The sequence below is a fragment of the Perissodus microlepis genome, chromosome 7, assembly GCF_051167445.1.
Source record: "Perissodus microlepis isolate ML-2025 ecotype Zambia chromosome 7, ASM5116744v1, whole genome shotgun sequence".
In the NCBI taxonomy this organism is placed as follows: Eukaryota; Metazoa; Chordata; class Actinopteri; order Cichliformes; family Cichlidae; genus Perissodus; species Perissodus microlepis.
This window is the reverse complement of record NC_140467.1, coordinates 1,256,833-1,273,496: the sequence shown is the minus strand read 5'-3', so window position 1 is coordinate 1,273,496 and position 16,664 is coordinate 1,256,833. Positions and strand designations below refer to the sequence as shown.

At 42.7% G+C, this 16,664-nt stretch overlaps 2 protein-coding genes across 2 annotated transcripts; one reads left to right on the top strand and one right to left on the bottom strand.

Moving 5' to 3' along the window:
* The first annotated feature begins 521 nt into the window (after positions 1 to 521).
* LOC146382232 (protein-glutamine gamma-glutamyltransferase 2-like) lies at positions 522 to 4,988 on the top strand. Its single transcript, XM_084936732.1, has 7 exons — positions 522 to 537; positions 708 to 878; positions 1,241 to 1,471; positions 1,659 to 1,777; positions 3,807 to 3,935; positions 4,097 to 4,274; positions 4,455 to 4,988. Exons 1-7 carry the CDS (start codon positions 522 to 524, stop codon positions 4,598 to 4,600), a joined length of 990 nt encoding a protein of 329 aa, XP_084792858.1. The 3' UTR covers positions 4,601 to 4,988.
* Positions 4,989 to 8,581: 3,593 nt separating this feature from the next.
* tgm2l (transglutaminase 2, like) lies at positions 8,582 to 16,354 on the bottom strand. The gene is made up of 15 exons (XM_084932711.1): positions 16,281 to 16,354; positions 15,637 to 15,807; positions 14,605 to 14,835; positions 14,299 to 14,417; positions 12,679 to 12,807; positions 12,340 to 12,517; positions 12,018 to 12,159; positions 11,821 to 11,924; positions 11,324 to 11,466; positions 11,086 to 11,185; positions 10,855 to 11,000; positions 10,648 to 10,777; positions 10,378 to 10,538; positions 9,575 to 9,711; positions 8,582 to 9,122 (listed from the first exon to the last, which is right to left on the bottom strand). Exons 1-15 carry the CDS (start codon positions 16,294 to 16,296, stop codon positions 8,939 to 8,941), a joined length of 2,091 nt encoding a protein of 696 aa, XP_084788837.1. The 5' UTR covers positions 16,297 to 16,354; the 3' UTR covers positions 8,582 to 8,938.
* Positions 16,355 to 16,664: the final 310 nt, after the last annotated feature.

The window sequence follows — 16,664 nt, the reverse complement described above, 5'->3', positions numbered from 1 at the left end:
CTGAACCCACTTGGTTATTTCCACTAAAGCATCATATCTGCTTTAGTCTAGTGTCACCAGTAGACCTGAAGATTACTGCCAGTCATTATTGAGTTAAAGCCTTGTCCTTTGCATAGAGAGATTTCTTGAGGTGCTCATAACTGAATGTCTTCTGAAGAGAACAATTTCTAATGGAAATGGGGCCACGTGGTCTTTCTACTGCTGAAACATTGAGAAACATAAATGTAAATCAAGATAACCTCATATCTTACAAAATCTTGCCCCATAACACATATGTTACATCAGAAAAATTGAGGACATGACCATCGGCTTTGCAGCTCAACACAAGCATTTGTTGTGTTTCCTCTTTCATTCTCTTAAACGTTTACTGATAAACATTAACTTCTCTTTTCTCTGTTTTACGCTAATGCAAAAGTGTTGCTTTATACATAAGGGTGTGGAAAAGTCACAAAGAGGTCAACTGAGTGTGTTTCAGAAGTGTGGTAGGACATCTCTATAAATACAGAACTGTGATGGAAACCATGGCAAACCGCAGCAGTAAGTCTCATCTTTTATGTTTCAGGTTTATGTCTGTATCTGTCTCTTTAACATCAAAGAGACATTTTGACATGTGTCCCCACGTGTGACTCAACCTATATAATTAAACCATAATGACGGAGCTGAATTGTAGACAGACTGCTGAACTTTGCCTCTGCTGTTCGTCTTAGGTTTGATTAGTGATGTGGATCTGAGAAGTCGTGAGAACAACTCGGCACACCGCACCAGGGAGATCGATCAGAAGCGCTTGATCGTCCGTAGGGGTCAGCCCTTCTCCATCCCTGTGCAGTGTAATGGCTCTTTGCCCTCCAAACACCACTTGGATCTAGTCCTGCACCTCGGTGAGTACAGGCTGACCAGGAAGGAGCTGTAAAGATAGAAAAGATTAAATTTGATGCTCTTTTGAGGCAAATTTGCAAAGAAAGCATGTTGTTGTTATCGATGGGTGTACACACAAAAATAGTCAAAAGAGCTGCTGCCCCTGCGACCCAGCCCTGGATAAGGGGACGACGATGGATGGATAGATTTCAAACTGACTTGTGAATTTTATAACAAGTTATACGATATAGTTATACAATTACACATAACTTAGTTTTCTATCTGTACTTACATAGTAAATGAAGAAGAAGAAATCAAATGCAAAAACTCAATATGTGCTGTTTTTTTGTGTTTCTGACCCAGAAGGCTTTGTTTGTTTCACCAGGTAAGAGAGACGAGGTGGAGATCAAGGTTCAGAAGGGGCGTGGAGCTGGGGACAAGTGGTGGTTTAACCAGCAGGGAGCACAAGATGAAATGCTGCTGACTCTGCACAGTCCAGCAGATGCTATCATTGGCCAGTACAGTCTGGCTGTGCTGCTGATGTCACCGGACGGACGCATTTTAGAGAAAAAGGACAAAATGAGTTTCCACCTGCTCTATAACCCCTGGTGCAAAGGTAAAGTGTGTGCTCTCTGTGTGTCCGATTGCTTCAGCAGGTCAGACTGAAGCCACTGACACACTCTGAGTTTCATTTGCTTTTTCTGCGATTACGATGAATTAAATTCCACAATAAGCAAAATGATCAGATTACAACTGAAGATTTCATATTAGCAACACTGTCGTGGTCTTTATGCGTTTACCAGATGATGTGGTGTATCTGCCTGACGAGACTCAGCTTCAGGAGTACATCATGAACGAAGAAGGAATAATCTACATGGGGACCTGGGAATACATCAAAAGCATTCACTGGAATTATGGACAGGTAACACACACAAACATTTAAAGTGTGACAGGGCTGAATACATCTGTGTCTGTCAGCCCAGTGGGGGTGTGACAAAGTGGGCGAGAAGACCATTTGTCTATATTCTTAGTTAACATTCTTGTTTTGATTTAACCATATTTCACATGTAGTCTGCAACAGGCACACATCTACTATCCCGGGTTTGTTTATGTTTTGCACTTTTACAGATTATATAATATAACATCTTAGTTTAAATCAATCCCTACAAGTTTAAGTTAACATGTTCTTTATTTCAACTGTTAATTTGTATTGTTTACAACTTACCTTACCTTCTTCTTCTTTTACGTATTATTGGCGGTTGGCAAACAACTGCATGTTGCATTACCGCCACCACTGCTATGGAGTGTGGACAGAAATCACGCTCAAAAAAAAAGAAAAAAACACTTCATATCCTCCCAAACAACCTTACTTCTCTCAAAAACTGAAACAATGCCTGATAACACTTACCCCCCGCCTCCCTCTGTAGTAACCCTACAAGATCAAGTTTCATATCAATGCTACTGAGATTTCGGACCAACCGTCTCCTCTCTACCGTATATTTCCGACACTGCAAAACAACATGCTCCAAAGTTTCATCCGCTCCACAACAATCACATTTCCCTGAGGCATGCTTCCCTATCAAGAACAGTGTGGAATTCAAACCCATATGCCCAAATCTCAGTCTTGACACCACCACCTCCTCTCGCCTACTCCTTCTTGTGGATCTCCTCACTCCCACCCCCCTTTGAATTTTATATAACCACCTTCCCCTCCTGTCTTCGTCCCACTGTTTCTGCCATCTACCCCTCATTTCGAGCTTAATAATACTCTTTACTTCCTCCTGACCAAAATTCACCACCAGATCTCATGATTAGTGGCTGCCTTTGCTAACCTGTCCGCTGCTTCATTCCCCCTTACCCCATAGTGAGCCGGGACCCATACAAACACTACCGATAGACCCATCATATGTATCCTGACTTACCTTACCTACCTGTCTTCCAGAAACAAAAGGAGGAAATGTAGTTTTACTTCCTGCTTTATAGCTTCTGGGTTCATCTGAGGTCACAGGAAGAGACCAAGTGCAGAAGGGGAAGAACTCTTATAATTTAATAAAGTTGATTTTAGAGGGTTTATGAAGAGTTCATCTTACCTACTGAATGCAATGGTCCAGAGGAGAAATTGTTTGGTTAAGTGGACGATTTAAGCAGAAGAACTCGGGTGTTTCAAGAGAAAGGTTCAGGTCAGTGTAGCTGTGAGCAGTTTGACCTTAATTTCCGTTGATTTAAGTGCAGCGATGTTTATTTGAACTGAGTTAATTATAGAGTTGAGTTTCTTATTTGTTTCTTTGTAAATATTGTTTGGGTCACAAAATAAATCACTTGCTACACTGGACAGCATCAGTCTCCTGCACTTCTTTGACCGCTTAAGTCAAGTCCTACCACAGGGGGCTGGTGTGAACTGTCACAGCAGTGTGGCAGAGACTCTCAGGCTTTGGCTGGATCAGAAAATCTGTCAGTTGTCTGGAGGAAACATCTGGATGCGATGTGTCAGAATGTAACCAGACCACACAAACAAAGGCTCACCCATTCACAGGTAGCTGCGAGGGCAGAGAGGATGACTAACAGGCAGACTGTGGGTGTAACAGATGCACACGTACAGTGGGGGAAATAATACGAACCTGTGGGGGGAGCTGAAGCCTTGAGTTGCTAAGGAGCAGCCAATAAACCTGAAGGAGTGTTTCTGTTAGGAGGGGTGGACCAAAATCCCCCCTGACATGTGCGGTTGTCAGAAAGGGTTTCTTCACCAAGTACTAAGTTATAATTTTCTTGAGGATCAAAAGTCATCAGCACAGAATCCAATACTTATTTCCCCTACTGCACACACTGGGCAGCCGATGGGAAACATTTAGTATTTAGAAAAAGGTTCTTTAGGAAATCGCTCCTGAAAAGCCTTTCCTGTTTTTAGGCGCTCTTCTATGGTCTCTCTCACTGGCGTTCTCCTTCTCCTGCAGTTTGAGGACTATGTGATGGACATCTGTTTTGAAGTCCTGAATAACTCCAACGATGCTCTGCGAGACTCACAGATGGACATTGAGCAGAGATTTGACCCCGTCTATGTCAGCAGGATCATCACTGCAATGGTGAGAACCATTTCTGGCTTCCGCTGAAAATAATGTTAACGGCTGGAAAACAGCGCGAGGGAAAACATTTGGTTTCATTTGTGTGAGCACATGATGAACATGATCTGCAGCTCATGAATGCCACAGCAGAGATCCTGAGTCTGATAGGTGAACTCTTGCAGGTGAACTCTAATGATGACAGAGGAGTGCTGACTGGGCGCTGGACTGAGCCGTACTCTGATGGAGTTGCACCGTACCGGTGGACCGGCAGCGCACCGATCCTCCGTCAGTGGAGCAAAGCTGGGGTCAGAGCAGTGAAATATGGCCAGTGCTGGGTGTTTGCTGCTGTTGCATGTACAGGTAACACAGACTTCCCTGCATGCAAGGATAGCTGAATCATTCCTTTAAAAGCATCCCTTCTGTAGCAGTTGTCATTTAAACTACTTCCATCGTTCCACATCTTCAGCACAAATACATTCACAACATCGGATGTAGAAACAAATCATTTGTCTCAGTTGGAGGCGTGTGATCTTTTCACAGTGCTGCGCTGTCTGGGAATCCCAACACGCCTCATCACCAACTTCTCTTCAGCTCATGATGTTGATGGAAACCTCTCTATAGACTTCCTGTTGGATGAAAACCTGCAACCACTGGAGAGCAGAGGAGGGAGAGACAGCAGCTGGTAGGATCACAGGAAGCACACCATTGTTGTTCTTGTGACATTACCAATAAGTTTGATGTGTCACATGGCCCTCTTCCTATTGAAGAAACAAAAGTTGTATTCAAGATGGCCGACTTCTAAATGGCCACCATGGTCACCACCCATCTGGAGGAGTTTGCCCCCTCACATGTACTAATGTGCCACAAACAGGACTTTAATATCACCAACCATTCCCCTGTTATTACGGTGTCTCCATATAAATGGCCCACCCTGTATAGTTGCACATTTATTTTTGAATGCTGTTCATGTGTATATAGTGCTGCTAACTGTGCACCGCACCCTCCTCTTTCTTTTCCCACACGTCTGCACTGGAGATGCTCTGTATCTCACTGTACATGCGTTTAGTGACAATAAAAGGCATTCTATTGTATTCTATTTTATTCTATAAGCATGTCATTTCTGGACCACAAGAAAGTAAACAATAACTTTAAATTTAAATAATTCAGTTTGACATGAAAGACGGATGAGCTGATAATGTCGGAGCATACTACCTTTTGTCGGCTGCCCTGTGTGCATCCCACTGTTACCGGAAAAATATCAAGTCCATACATTCTTTCTCAATCTGAGCATATCTGGTTTCAGACTTAGTCATGGATCTAGAAGCATAAGCAACTGGTTTCCAGCTCCCCTCTTCAGCTTGAAGTAAAACAGTTCCAAGCCCATCCTTTGAGGCATCTGTTGAGATTTTCAGACTCGTAGTTGGATCATAATATGCAATCACTGGGCGCGTTGTCAGTGTGGTTTTTAAATCATTCCATTCTTGCTCATGCCTCGCTGACCATTTAAATGCTATGGAATCACGAAGTAACTCCCTTAGTGCTGATGTTCTCACTGACAAGTTAGGTATGAATTTTCCAACAAAGTTTATCATTCCCATCACTCTGAGCACACCTCTCTTATCTGTCGGGCGTGGCATTGTTGCGATGGCTTTTATTTTTCTTTCATCTGGCTCAATACCTCCAGCAGAAAATTTGTCTCCCAAAAATGTTCTTTCCTTTACACCAAAATGACACTTTAATCCATTCTCCCTCACACGTTGCAGCACCTTCACCAGTCTTTCATTATGTTCTTGTAGGGTGGAGCCCCAAATAACCACATCATCAACACAACAGCGAACACCTTGTAATCCCTCTAACATGTTGTCCATGGCACGATGAAAAATCTCAGATGCTGAGATTATGCCTAATGGCATTCTGAGGCATCTGTACCTGCCAAAAGGTGTATTGAAAGTACAGTATTTTGAACTTTTCTCATCCAGCTTTATTTGCCAAAAACCCTGTGCTGCATCCAGCTTTGAGAAGTATCTGGCGCCTGCCATTTCACTTGCAATCTCTTCACGCTTTGGTATCTGGTAGTGCTCACGTTTTATGGCTTGATTTAAATCGCCAGGGTCCATGCATATTCTCAAATCATTGTTTTCATTCCTTTTATCCACACACACCATTGAGTTTACCCACGCAGTCGGTTCTTCCACTTTTGTAATGACCTGCAGGTGCGACATCCTGTCCAGTTCTTTCTTTAAACGGTCCTTCGGTGGAGCCGGGACTCTACGTGGTGAATGGATCACTGGCTTTGCATCCTCTTTCAGCTATATACTGTAAGTGCATGGTAGACATCCCAAACCTTTGAAGACATCCTCATAATGCTGTACAATGGAGTCACCTGCTCCTCGCTGACCACTTGCTGCTTCTGCACAGCTGATGTGGTACACTCTTTCTACTAGGTTCAATCTTTTGGATGTCACGCCACCCAGCAGTGATTCACGACCCTCTGGAACAACATTAAACAATACATCATAATCTTTGTGTTTTATTGTCACTTTAAGTCTGCATTGACCACTGCTCTCAATGTTCTTCCCATTGTAGTCTTTCAGAGGTACTCTTTTCTTTATTATTTTGGGCTTTGGTTTCATAGCATTGACCTCTGTCATGCTGATTAGGTTTGCCTGTATCAATCCTTAGTGTCACCAAGGTTCCTTGTATTGGGAGTGAAACAATCCACGTATCTTCATAATCTGAGCGTCTCTCACTGTCTTCTGCTTTGTTATGCTCACTTTTTACATCCCCAAGTGACACCATGCCCACAAAGAAAGTCTCGCTTAAGTCAGTCTCTTCAACTAAATGCACCGGTTTGGGTTTGGCTTTCGACAGACATTGTTTGGCAAAATGATTTTTTTCCATTGCATTTCAAACATCTTTTGCCATAAGCTGGACACTGTCTCGGTTCATGTCTGCTACCACATCGCTTACAGGAGTACACTGTATCCTCTTTGCTGGACTTTTGTGACATATTCTTCCTCATTTTCTGTTTAACCACAGCTGTTTTTCCACTATCATGTACTGCAGTGACGCTTGTCTCATTAAATGTCTTTGCATGCTGCAGGGCTAACTCACTTGCATGACACAGTCTTTCTGCTCCATCCAGAGTTAGCTTGGAATCTCTGAGCAGCCGTTCTCTAGTCCGTTTATCATGGATCGCATACACAATTTGATCGCGAACCATAGAATCTTTCAGCTCTCCAAAATCACATGACTGTGCCTTTAGCTTCAAACCAGTCACAAAGCAATCAAAAGTCTCTTCTGGTTGCTGCATCCGAGATCGGAAAACATACCTTTCATATACTGTGTTCTTCTGTGGTGAACAGTGTGCATCAAACTTTTAAACCACTTTGTCGTACTTATTCCTGTCACCAACTTCCTCAAACGTGTTGAAGACTTCAGTGGCTTGAGGACCAGCTACCGTGAGCAGCAAAGCAATTTTCCTGGCATCGGGTTTAGAGTCCAGTCCCATGGCAGCCGTATACAGCTCAAACTGCTGCTTAAAACACCGCCTGTTGCTGTCCACATTCCCCACCAGTTTCGGTCCTTCCGGTGGCTTCAAACTTTCCATCTCAAACAGAACTTTGAACTATCGCTTCCACTCTTCACTTTTGCTCCTGGTACCGTGTGTTGTCTTTGTGGCGCTTGTTAAAAATAACACAGCATCCACTTATGCCTTGCGAGCTACTGCTCCAAACATTTTATTAACACCATTCATATATCACACCACAGACCAGTCTTCTTTTATGTGCTCCCCTGGAGGCATTCATGAGCTTTCTTAAATACAGTGCCCCCTGCTGGTAAACCTTATCATTACATTAATATATACATATCAACACAACCGGGTCTCCCAAGTCAAAACTTCCACGGTCTATGTTTCACCAATAATTAGAAGAATTAACTCCCCTCAAGCTTTGATTCATGCAGTGACGTGCCATTGCATGCCGCCACCTTCTGGGATAACTTGGGATGTTCCCTGTTCAGTCTTTTCATTGGAAAGAGTTTGCAGCTGTTTGACAAAAAGCATGCTCTGCTCTTCTTTTTCAGTTGAAATGTCTCTGTTTAAGGTGGTCTTTGAAGTATTTTAGTATGTGATCAGAACTCAGAGTTTTATTTCTATTACTGAAGAACAAATATTTCCAGCCTAAGGTTTATTGGCAGCATTTGTAAAGTAAGGATTAGCTGATATTTTGACTACTTTGAACTGACTTTGTGTCATGGAGTTTGATCTGTTCTGTTTCCAACTGCTTTTCATTAAACAGTGATTCTGCTGCTGATTCTATAAATTTAGATCTAACTACTCTAAACTTTATCTTTAAATTTTTAATCATCATTTATATTGAGGGCGTGTGCTCCTCTTTATTTTTCTTTTTTCCTTTGAGATTTTATATTTAAAATAATCCATCATTTTTTTAAAGTTTTAAAAATGATGAAATGTGTTAAATATTTGAAATGGTCTTGATTTACAAAATGTGCTATAAACATAGACGGGGTCAACTGTTTTAAGAAAAAGTAATAAAAAAACTAAAGTAACTGGTAGAAAAAAACTTCTGTATATGTTTTTATATATTGGCTGAAACACAAATATTATAAAAGTGCATTCATTTGAACATTTTGTGATTATAAACAGTGAAAAAGAAACAAACAAAAAATACAAACAACAACAGAATTTCCTTTATTAGAAACCTTTAAACTGTCGGCCAGGCGCCAAAATTCAGCAGAAAAACCAAACCGCAAAAGTCAAAGGTAAGAAATGAGACGCTAACGCAGTGAAACCGAAACAAAATGCAAAATATGATAATGCAAAGTCAGAAATGTTCATACCTGACACATAGTGGCTTCAAACTAATGCTTTATCATCATGTATTTGTGGACTTTCACAGGCTGATGTATGTGGAACATGTTTTATTCCACATACATGCTGATTGCTCGATGGCTCATCCGCTCACGTCACGTCACATCGTCTCAGATTATTTAAAGGTTGCTTAATAACATTCGGTAATTTCAGGGAAGATATTTCTGTACTTCTTGCGGACGACCACTGTGGTGACTCCCTTGACATCTTTCAGTCGGTCAGAGTCAAAGTCCACCAGCAGCTTCCTCACCCCAGTCCTCATGGGTGAGAAGGACACCACAATGGACACCGTCTGTCCTGGAGAAATGTCCCCACTGGAAGAGAAGATGCATGTGTTCTTTATTTTGTTTTTTACTGACTGCTGTATTTGTGCCTCAGTGCCACATTAAAGTCATCAGGAATAACCTACAAGGGCAGTTTATTATAATCAAGCCACTGGTTCACACATGGAAAAATCCCTGTTCAAGGACTGGCCTTTGGACCAACTCTGTCCTGGCCCAGAAAAACCGTATTATTACACTGAGGGATCCAAATGACCACAGCGAGTCCCTACTGCGCTAGGCAGATTGTAAAATACTGATACTTTTAAGTGATTGAGAAGGCTTCTATAAGTATATACTTATAGTCTCTATGTAACAACGCCCACCCACGCACTCATTTATTCCACATTTTCCCAATGTTGGACCCATGCCTCATTCTTCATACACGCGACAAGCTTTGCTTTGTGGGCTAAACTTTTGTTCTAAACAGCAGACCCATTACTTACCTAACATGGATCTTAGTGGAAGAGAGTAGGCCTGCACCCTCCACAGTGAACACACCTCCTTTCAGTGGAACTGGTAAGGGATTGGTGAAGGAGATGGAAGCTTTTACTTCTTCACGAACAAAAGCCTTCCCAGGAACCTGGAGAAAGAGGAGACCGCTCTGTGTTCTAGAATGTCTACTAAGTATCACCAAACACAATAACACTGGATGTCACGTTGTTTGGTTACATTATTTGAAATGTGTCTAAATTCAGCCAAATGTCTTTCTTTGTGAGGATAGCCGAGTCTTCCTGTTTACATTTCTTCTTCTTTGAGCACTAAAGAAACATCACCAGCAAAAACATCTGTGTGTCCTACCAGGTTATTATAGTTCAGTCTAAGTTCACTTCAAACTAAAACCAGATGTGAAAAAAACATTTTAATTAAATAAAATACAAACCAAAATAAAAATTACAATCTTGAAAAACTTAAAAATAAGTGAAATGATTTTGTGGACTTGAGGTGGTTTTTGGACGTGTTACTGAAACTGAATGTCTACAAGGCTGCGAGTCAACTGCATTCACAAAGTGTTTTTATCGGAATACTGATTTTCCAAAGTCTTCCTCTGACGTGTCCCCTCCACACAATAATAACTGAAAAGACTCAAACCAACACTGAAACTAGTAAAAACTAAAGTGAAAGATTTTCAAACAAAAAAACCTGAACTGGGACAAACAAACCAGCTCTGACTTACAAACAAACAGTTAAAACGTGTTAGAAAATATAAAACTATAATAACCCAGGTGACCCCTACAGGTGTTCCCACCTGTATGAAGACGTCAGGTCTGCTGAGTGGGATGTCAGTCACAGTCAGGAGGGGCTCGTTCTCGCCTGGAGCCTCTACGAATGCTTTCACCCTGATCAGATGATCGTCTGAGACACACTGGGCATAGTCATCGTAGCGCAGGCGCAGCACTTCCTGCTGAGCTGATAACACACAAACACACAGCATCAAACAGCATCCAGCTCTTACAGAATTACACGAGCAGCTGAGATGTTACTTTGTAACATGTCAGAGCTCATCTAGGCTGCTGACCTTTGTGAGCAGGCACCATCACAGTGGTGGTCTGCCTCTGGCAGTTCCCCCGATAGAGAGAGCTGTAAGTAACAGCCGTAGCCAGCATGGTCAGCTGGACGTGAGCATCCTGGTCTCCTTCATTCTTCACCTACTGACAGAATGACTGTGTCATGAATTCAGGTTTAGCTCATCCACTCATTTAGCTGCAGTGTGAATAGTCCATACCTCAATAATCACATCAAAGTCTGTCCCAAACACAGGCTTGGCGTGCTTGATGGACAGCTGCAGTCGTCCTGGTTCTGAGCTGTCACTGAGGACATCTGTCACCCGACGCCCCGCCTTCTCGTACACTTCTCTCTCCTTCTTGGATCCTGTGGAGAAGAGTTTTCATGAAGAACTGCCATGAACTCATGTAAACGTTATTTAACACCGCGTGTGTTCTGCTTTCCAACTAACCTTCAGGATATTTGTATTGCACAGTGACGTCGTCTCTGAAGTCCCCATAAACACTTTTGGTGCTGATGTTCCTACCCACAGTGGTCTGGTCCACTCTGATCTGTGGAAGTCGGAGAGACCATTAGAAATGATTATCTGTTATAAAAACGTGTGTGTGTGTGTGTGTGTGTGTGTGGGGGGGGGGAGGGTTACTGCTCTATGAGTTGGAAGATAGAAAAACTGAAAAAACAACACATACTTTTCTCCGTTGGCCATTTCTCTGAACGATCCAGTGGATGATGTCAGCGTTCACCTCTGCAAACACAAACGGAGCATCGTACTTCACTCCCAGATTTCCCTCCTTGACAGCCGTCACAGGGCACGGACCACAGCAGAAAACCCCTGAAGCACAAACGTCCATTTATTTAAAAGCATTTCCTGCATCAGTAGAGAATCACTAAGTGACATAAAAACACTTTTAACAATTATTATTCAGTTTGATGACCACCCAAGTCCATCTGGAACTAAGTTTTGACACTCAGGAAACAACTGTGGGACTTTTCTGAACTAAATAAGGTTTTGAAAAGTATTTTTTTCAAGTGGAAGTCAAACTATCAACATCTTTGTTTTAGCTCTAAAGAAAGTCAGCGGTGACAATCCTCACAGCCGTTCATAAGGATGAAATACAGAAATGAGTTTACACAGAAAAGTAGCAGAAAAACATGTGGACTAAAACATCAAACGTTAGGACCGTACCATCGCTGAGTTCTTGAGGGGTGGGATCTAAAACCTGCCAGCCATCATTTCCTTTGGGGAGATCATCTCTCCTCATCCAAGACTCCACCCAACAGTGGAAATTCCTAAAACCGCGAGGACGGAAAACGTATCACCTCCCTTTAGATAATGCCATATTTATGTATTTTTTCTGATCGTAGGAGTTCCTGTGATCCTACCAGCTGCTGTCTCTCCCTCCTCTGCTCTCCAGTGGTTGCAGGTTTTCATCCAACAGGAAGTCTATAGAGAGGTTTCCATCGACATCATGAGCTGAAGAGAAGTTGGTGATGAGGCGTGTTGGGATTCCCAGACAGCGCAGCACTGTGAAAAGATCACACGCCTCCAACTGAGACAAATGATTTGTTTCTACATCCGATGTTGTGAATGTATTTGTGCTGAAGATGTGGAACGATGGAAGTAGTTTAAATGACAACTGCTGCAGAAGGGATGCTTTTAAAGGAATGATTCAGCTATCCTTGCATGCAGGGAAGTCTGTGTTACCTGTACATGCAACAGCAGCAAACACCCAGCACTGGCCATATTTCACTGCTCTGACCCCAGCTTTGCTCCACTGACGGAGGATCGGTGCGCTGCCGGTCCACCGGTACGGTGCAACTCCATCAGAGTACGGCTCAGTCCAGCGCCCAGTCAGCACTCCTCTGTCATCATTAGAGTTCACCTGCAAGAGTTCAGCTATCAGACTCAGGATCTCTGCTGTGGCATTCATGAGCTGCAGATCATGTTCATCATGTGCTCACACAAATGAAACCAAATGTTTTCCCTCGCGCTGTTTTCCAGCCGTTAACATTATTTTCAGCGGAAGCCAGAAATGGTTCTCACCATTGCAGTGATGATCCTGCTGACATAGACGGGGTCAAATCTCTGCTCAATGTCCATCTGTGAGTCTCGCAGAGCATCGTTGGAGTTATTCAGGACTTCAAAACAGATGTCCATCACATAGTCCTCAAACTGCAGGAGAAGGAGAACGCCAGTGAGAGAGACCATAGAAGAGCGCCTAAAACAGGAAAGGCTTTTCAGGAGCGATTTCCTAAAGAACCTTTTTCTAAATACTAAATGTTTCCCATCGGCTGCCCAGTGTGTGCAGTAGGGGAAATAAGTATTGGATTCTGTGCTGATGACTTTTGATCCTCAAGAAAATTATAACTTAGTACTTGGTGAAGAAACCCTTTCTGACAACCGCACATGTCAGGGGGGATTTTGGTCCACCCCTCCTAACAGAAACATTCCTTCAGGTTTATTGGCTGCTCCTTAGCAACTCAAGGCTTCAGCTCCCCCCACAGGTTCGTATTATTTCCCCCACTGTACGTGTGCATCTGTTACACCCACAGTCTGCCTGTTAGTCATCCTCTCTGCCCTCGCAGCTACCTGTGAATGGGTGAGCCTTTGTTTGTGTGGTCTGGTTACATTCTGACACATCGCATCCAGATGTTTCCTCCAGACAACTGACAGATTTTCTGATCCAGCCAAAGCCTGAGAGTCTCTGCCACACTGCTGTGACAGTTCACACCAGCCCCCTGTGGTAGGACTTGACTTAAGCGGTCAAAGAAGTGCAGGAGACTGATGCTGTCCAGTGTAGCAAGTGATTTATTTTGTGACCCAAACAATATTTACAAAGAAACAAATAAGAAACTCAACTCTATAATTAACTCAGTTCAAATAAACATCGATGCACTTAAATCAACGGAAATTAAGGTCAAACTGCTCACAGCTACACTGACCTGAACCTTTCTCTTGAAACACCCGAGTTCTTCTGCTTAAATCGTCCACTTAACCAAACAATTTCTCCTCTGGACCATTGCATTCAGTAGGTAAGATGAACTCTTCATAAACCCTCTAAAATCAACTTTATTAAATTATAAGAGTTCTTCCCCTTCTGCACTTGGTCTCTTCCTGTGACCTCAGATGAACCCAGAAGCTATAAAGCAGGAAGTAAAACTACATTTCCTCCTTTTGTTTCTGGAAGACAGGTAGGTAAGGTAAGTCAGGATACATATGATGGGTCTATCGGTAGTGTTTGTATGGGTCCCGGCTCACTATGGGGTAAGGGGGAATGAAGCAGCGGACAGGTTAGCAAAGGCAGCCACTAATCATGAGATAGTTGATCTGGTGGTGAATTTTGGTCAGGAGGAAGTAAAGAGTATTATTAAGCTCGAAATGAGGGGTAGATGGCAGAAACAGTGGGACGAAGACAGGAGGGGAAGGTGGTTATATAAAATTCAAAGGGGGGTGGGAGTGAGGAGATCCACAAGAACAAACAAACCCGGGATAGTAGATGTGTGCCTGTTGCAGACTACATGTGAAATATGGTTAAATCAAAACAAGAACGTTAACTAAGAATATAGACAAATGGTCTTCTCGCCCACTTTGTCACACCCCCACTGGGCTGACAGACACAGATGTATTCAGCCCTGTCACACTTTAAATGTTTGTGTGTGTTACCTGTCCATAATTCCAGTGAATGCTTTTGATGTATTCCCAGGTCCCCATGTAGATTATTCCTTCTTCGTTCATGATGTACTCCTGAAGCTGAGTCTCGTCAGGCAGATACACCACATCATCTGGTAAACGCATAAAGACCACGACAGTGTTGCTAATATGAAATCTTCAGTTGTAATCTGATCATTTTGCTTATTGTGGAATTTAATTCATCGTAATCGCAGAAAAAGCAAATGAAACTCAGAGTGTGTCAGTGGCTTCAGTCTGACCTGCTGAAGCAATCGGACACACAGAGAGCACACACTTTACCTTTGCACCAGGGGTTATAGAGCAGGTGGAAACTCATTTTGTCCTTTTTCTCTAAAATGCGTCCGTCCGGTGACATCAGCAGCACAGCCAGACTGTACTGGCCAATGATAGCATCTGCTGGACTGTGCAGAGTCAGCAGCATTTCATCTTGTGCTCCCTGCTGGTTAAACCACCACTTGTCCCCAGCTCCACGCCCCTTCTGAACCTTGATCTCCACCTCGTCTCTCTTACCTGGTGAAACAGACAAAGCCTTCTGGGTCAGAAACAACAGCATGTATGGAACAGGTGTTCAGCTTTACACAGCAAGTGATGGTTATAAATCTGAACTGTTTTAATGATCAGGACGAGTTCAGTGTTGGGGATCAATAGACTTATGTCTGTGAAGGTTCTCAGTCATCCAGCTCATCGTAGTCAAAGGAGCTTGCAAAGAAAAGCGTCTGGACTTCTTTAAGTTGCTTGAAGACGTTTCACCTCATCAGGGGGTCCTTTTGTCCCTCTGTGGGGGGACCCTCCCACTAGGTTTATATCTGGGACTCTCCACCATTTGACCTTAGAACTGAAGAAGCTTCTCGGATGAGAGGTGAAACGTCTTCAAGCAACTTAAAGAAGTCCAGACGCTTTTCTCTGCAAGCTCCTTTGACGATCAATAGACTTATGTGTAGACCCAGTTTTGCTACATATAAAACTTAAATTTAAGGTAACAGTACAGTCTATTGTACACACAATATTTACTAACAATCAGTGTTTGTATATGATTTCTTCTTTTACAAAGGTACAAACAAGCTGTGTATAACTGTATAAATATACATTCTTAATTCTTAAGTCAATTTGAAGTTGTAGTTGAAATTGAGACAACATAAGAAAGGACGTACGAACTGATACTGACTTATTAATGAGTTACAGTTCTTATAAGGTCGCTGACTGACTAAAGAAATCTTCCAAAACAAGATGCTTTCTTTGCAATGTTCCCCAGAAGACTCGAGTTTAATCTTTTCTATCTTTACAGCTCCTTCCTGGTCAGCCTGTACTCACCGAGGTGCAGGTCTAGATCCAAGTGGTGTTTGGGGGGCAAAGAGCCATTACACTGCACAGTGATGGAGAAGGGCTGACCCCTACGGACGATCAAGCGCTTCTGATCGATCTCCCTGGTGCGGTGTGCCGAGTTGTTCTCACGACTTCTCAGATCCACATCACTAATCAAACCTAAGACGAACAGCAGAAAGTTCAGACATCGGTCATGCACTGATATCAGGCTTATAGAGGTTTCTGTCATATCGCCAAATAACACATTTACACAGACTTGGGAGTTTCAGCTTTTTTTAAGCTGCGACATTGCTAAGAGTCAAGTCCATGATCATAGTCAAGATGTACGTCGGCTGTGTTGCTCTGCCTATGATTTTTCCAACTGTTGATTTTTCTTCCCTTTAAATCAGATTATTAACAAAGTATTAACTTTGCATAATCTGCAAAATTACACGTATGTTCCCAATGCATAGCTGCCTTCCTTCTTGTCCTAGTTTTGCTCAAAAGCTGTGAAAGCCTTCGGTGGGGACCCAGGACGAGTCCTGTAGCACCCAAATGCTAATTCACCCTTCAGCACATTTCTCACACATTAAAATCCAAACTAATTTTGTACTAGCAGTAATAGCTGCAGTCAGCAGCAGACGTTCACTTGCCTTTGTGGTTGGCCATTGTAAATATCTGCTCCAAATGTCTTCACGCTGTCTCAGATTCGTGCTCGATGTCCACCAGGCTCATGTATTTATACTCTAGAGAGGACTTCCCACTTATCTGACACACACTCACCCCCCAAACACTCGGTCATGCTGCTTCTCCTCCCTCTGTGACCTCTCACATACCAAAAATTACACTCCTCTGTGGTGTAGGCATGAGTGAAAGCTTCAGAGGCTCTTTATTATCTTTCTTGAGTCTTTATAGTCATTGTAACAAATAGAATGAAATCAAGAGAAAAACAACAATATAAACTTCATTCTGCACATTTATAAAGAAATAGCGACTCACGTTGACCAAAGCGCTGAACAAACACAACGGAAACAAAA

What these genes read in the sequence shown, in the direction of transcription:
- LOC146382232 (XM_084936732.1), top strand. An exon ending in CTATAACCCCTGGTGCAAAG is followed by an intron (nt 1,472 to 1,658) that starts GTAAAGTGTGTG and finishes TGCGTTTACCAG; the next exon opens with ATGATGTGGTGTATCTGCCT. An exon ending in TGCTGCTGTTGCATGTACAG is followed by an intron (nt 4,275 to 4,454) that starts GTAACACAGACT and finishes ATCTTTTCACAG; the next exon opens with TGCTGCGCTGTCTGGGAATC.
- tgm2l (XM_084932711.1), bottom strand. An exon ending in GGAGGGAGAGACAGCAGCTG is followed by an intron (nt 11,925 to 12,017) that starts GTAGGATCACAG and finishes TCGCGGTTTTAG; the next exon opens with GAATTTCCACTGTTGGGTGG. An exon ending in GATGGTGCCTGCTCACAAAG is followed by an intron (nt 10,539 to 10,647) that starts GTCAGCAGCCTA and finishes GTGTGTTATCAG; the next exon opens with CTCAGCAGGAAGTGCTGCGC.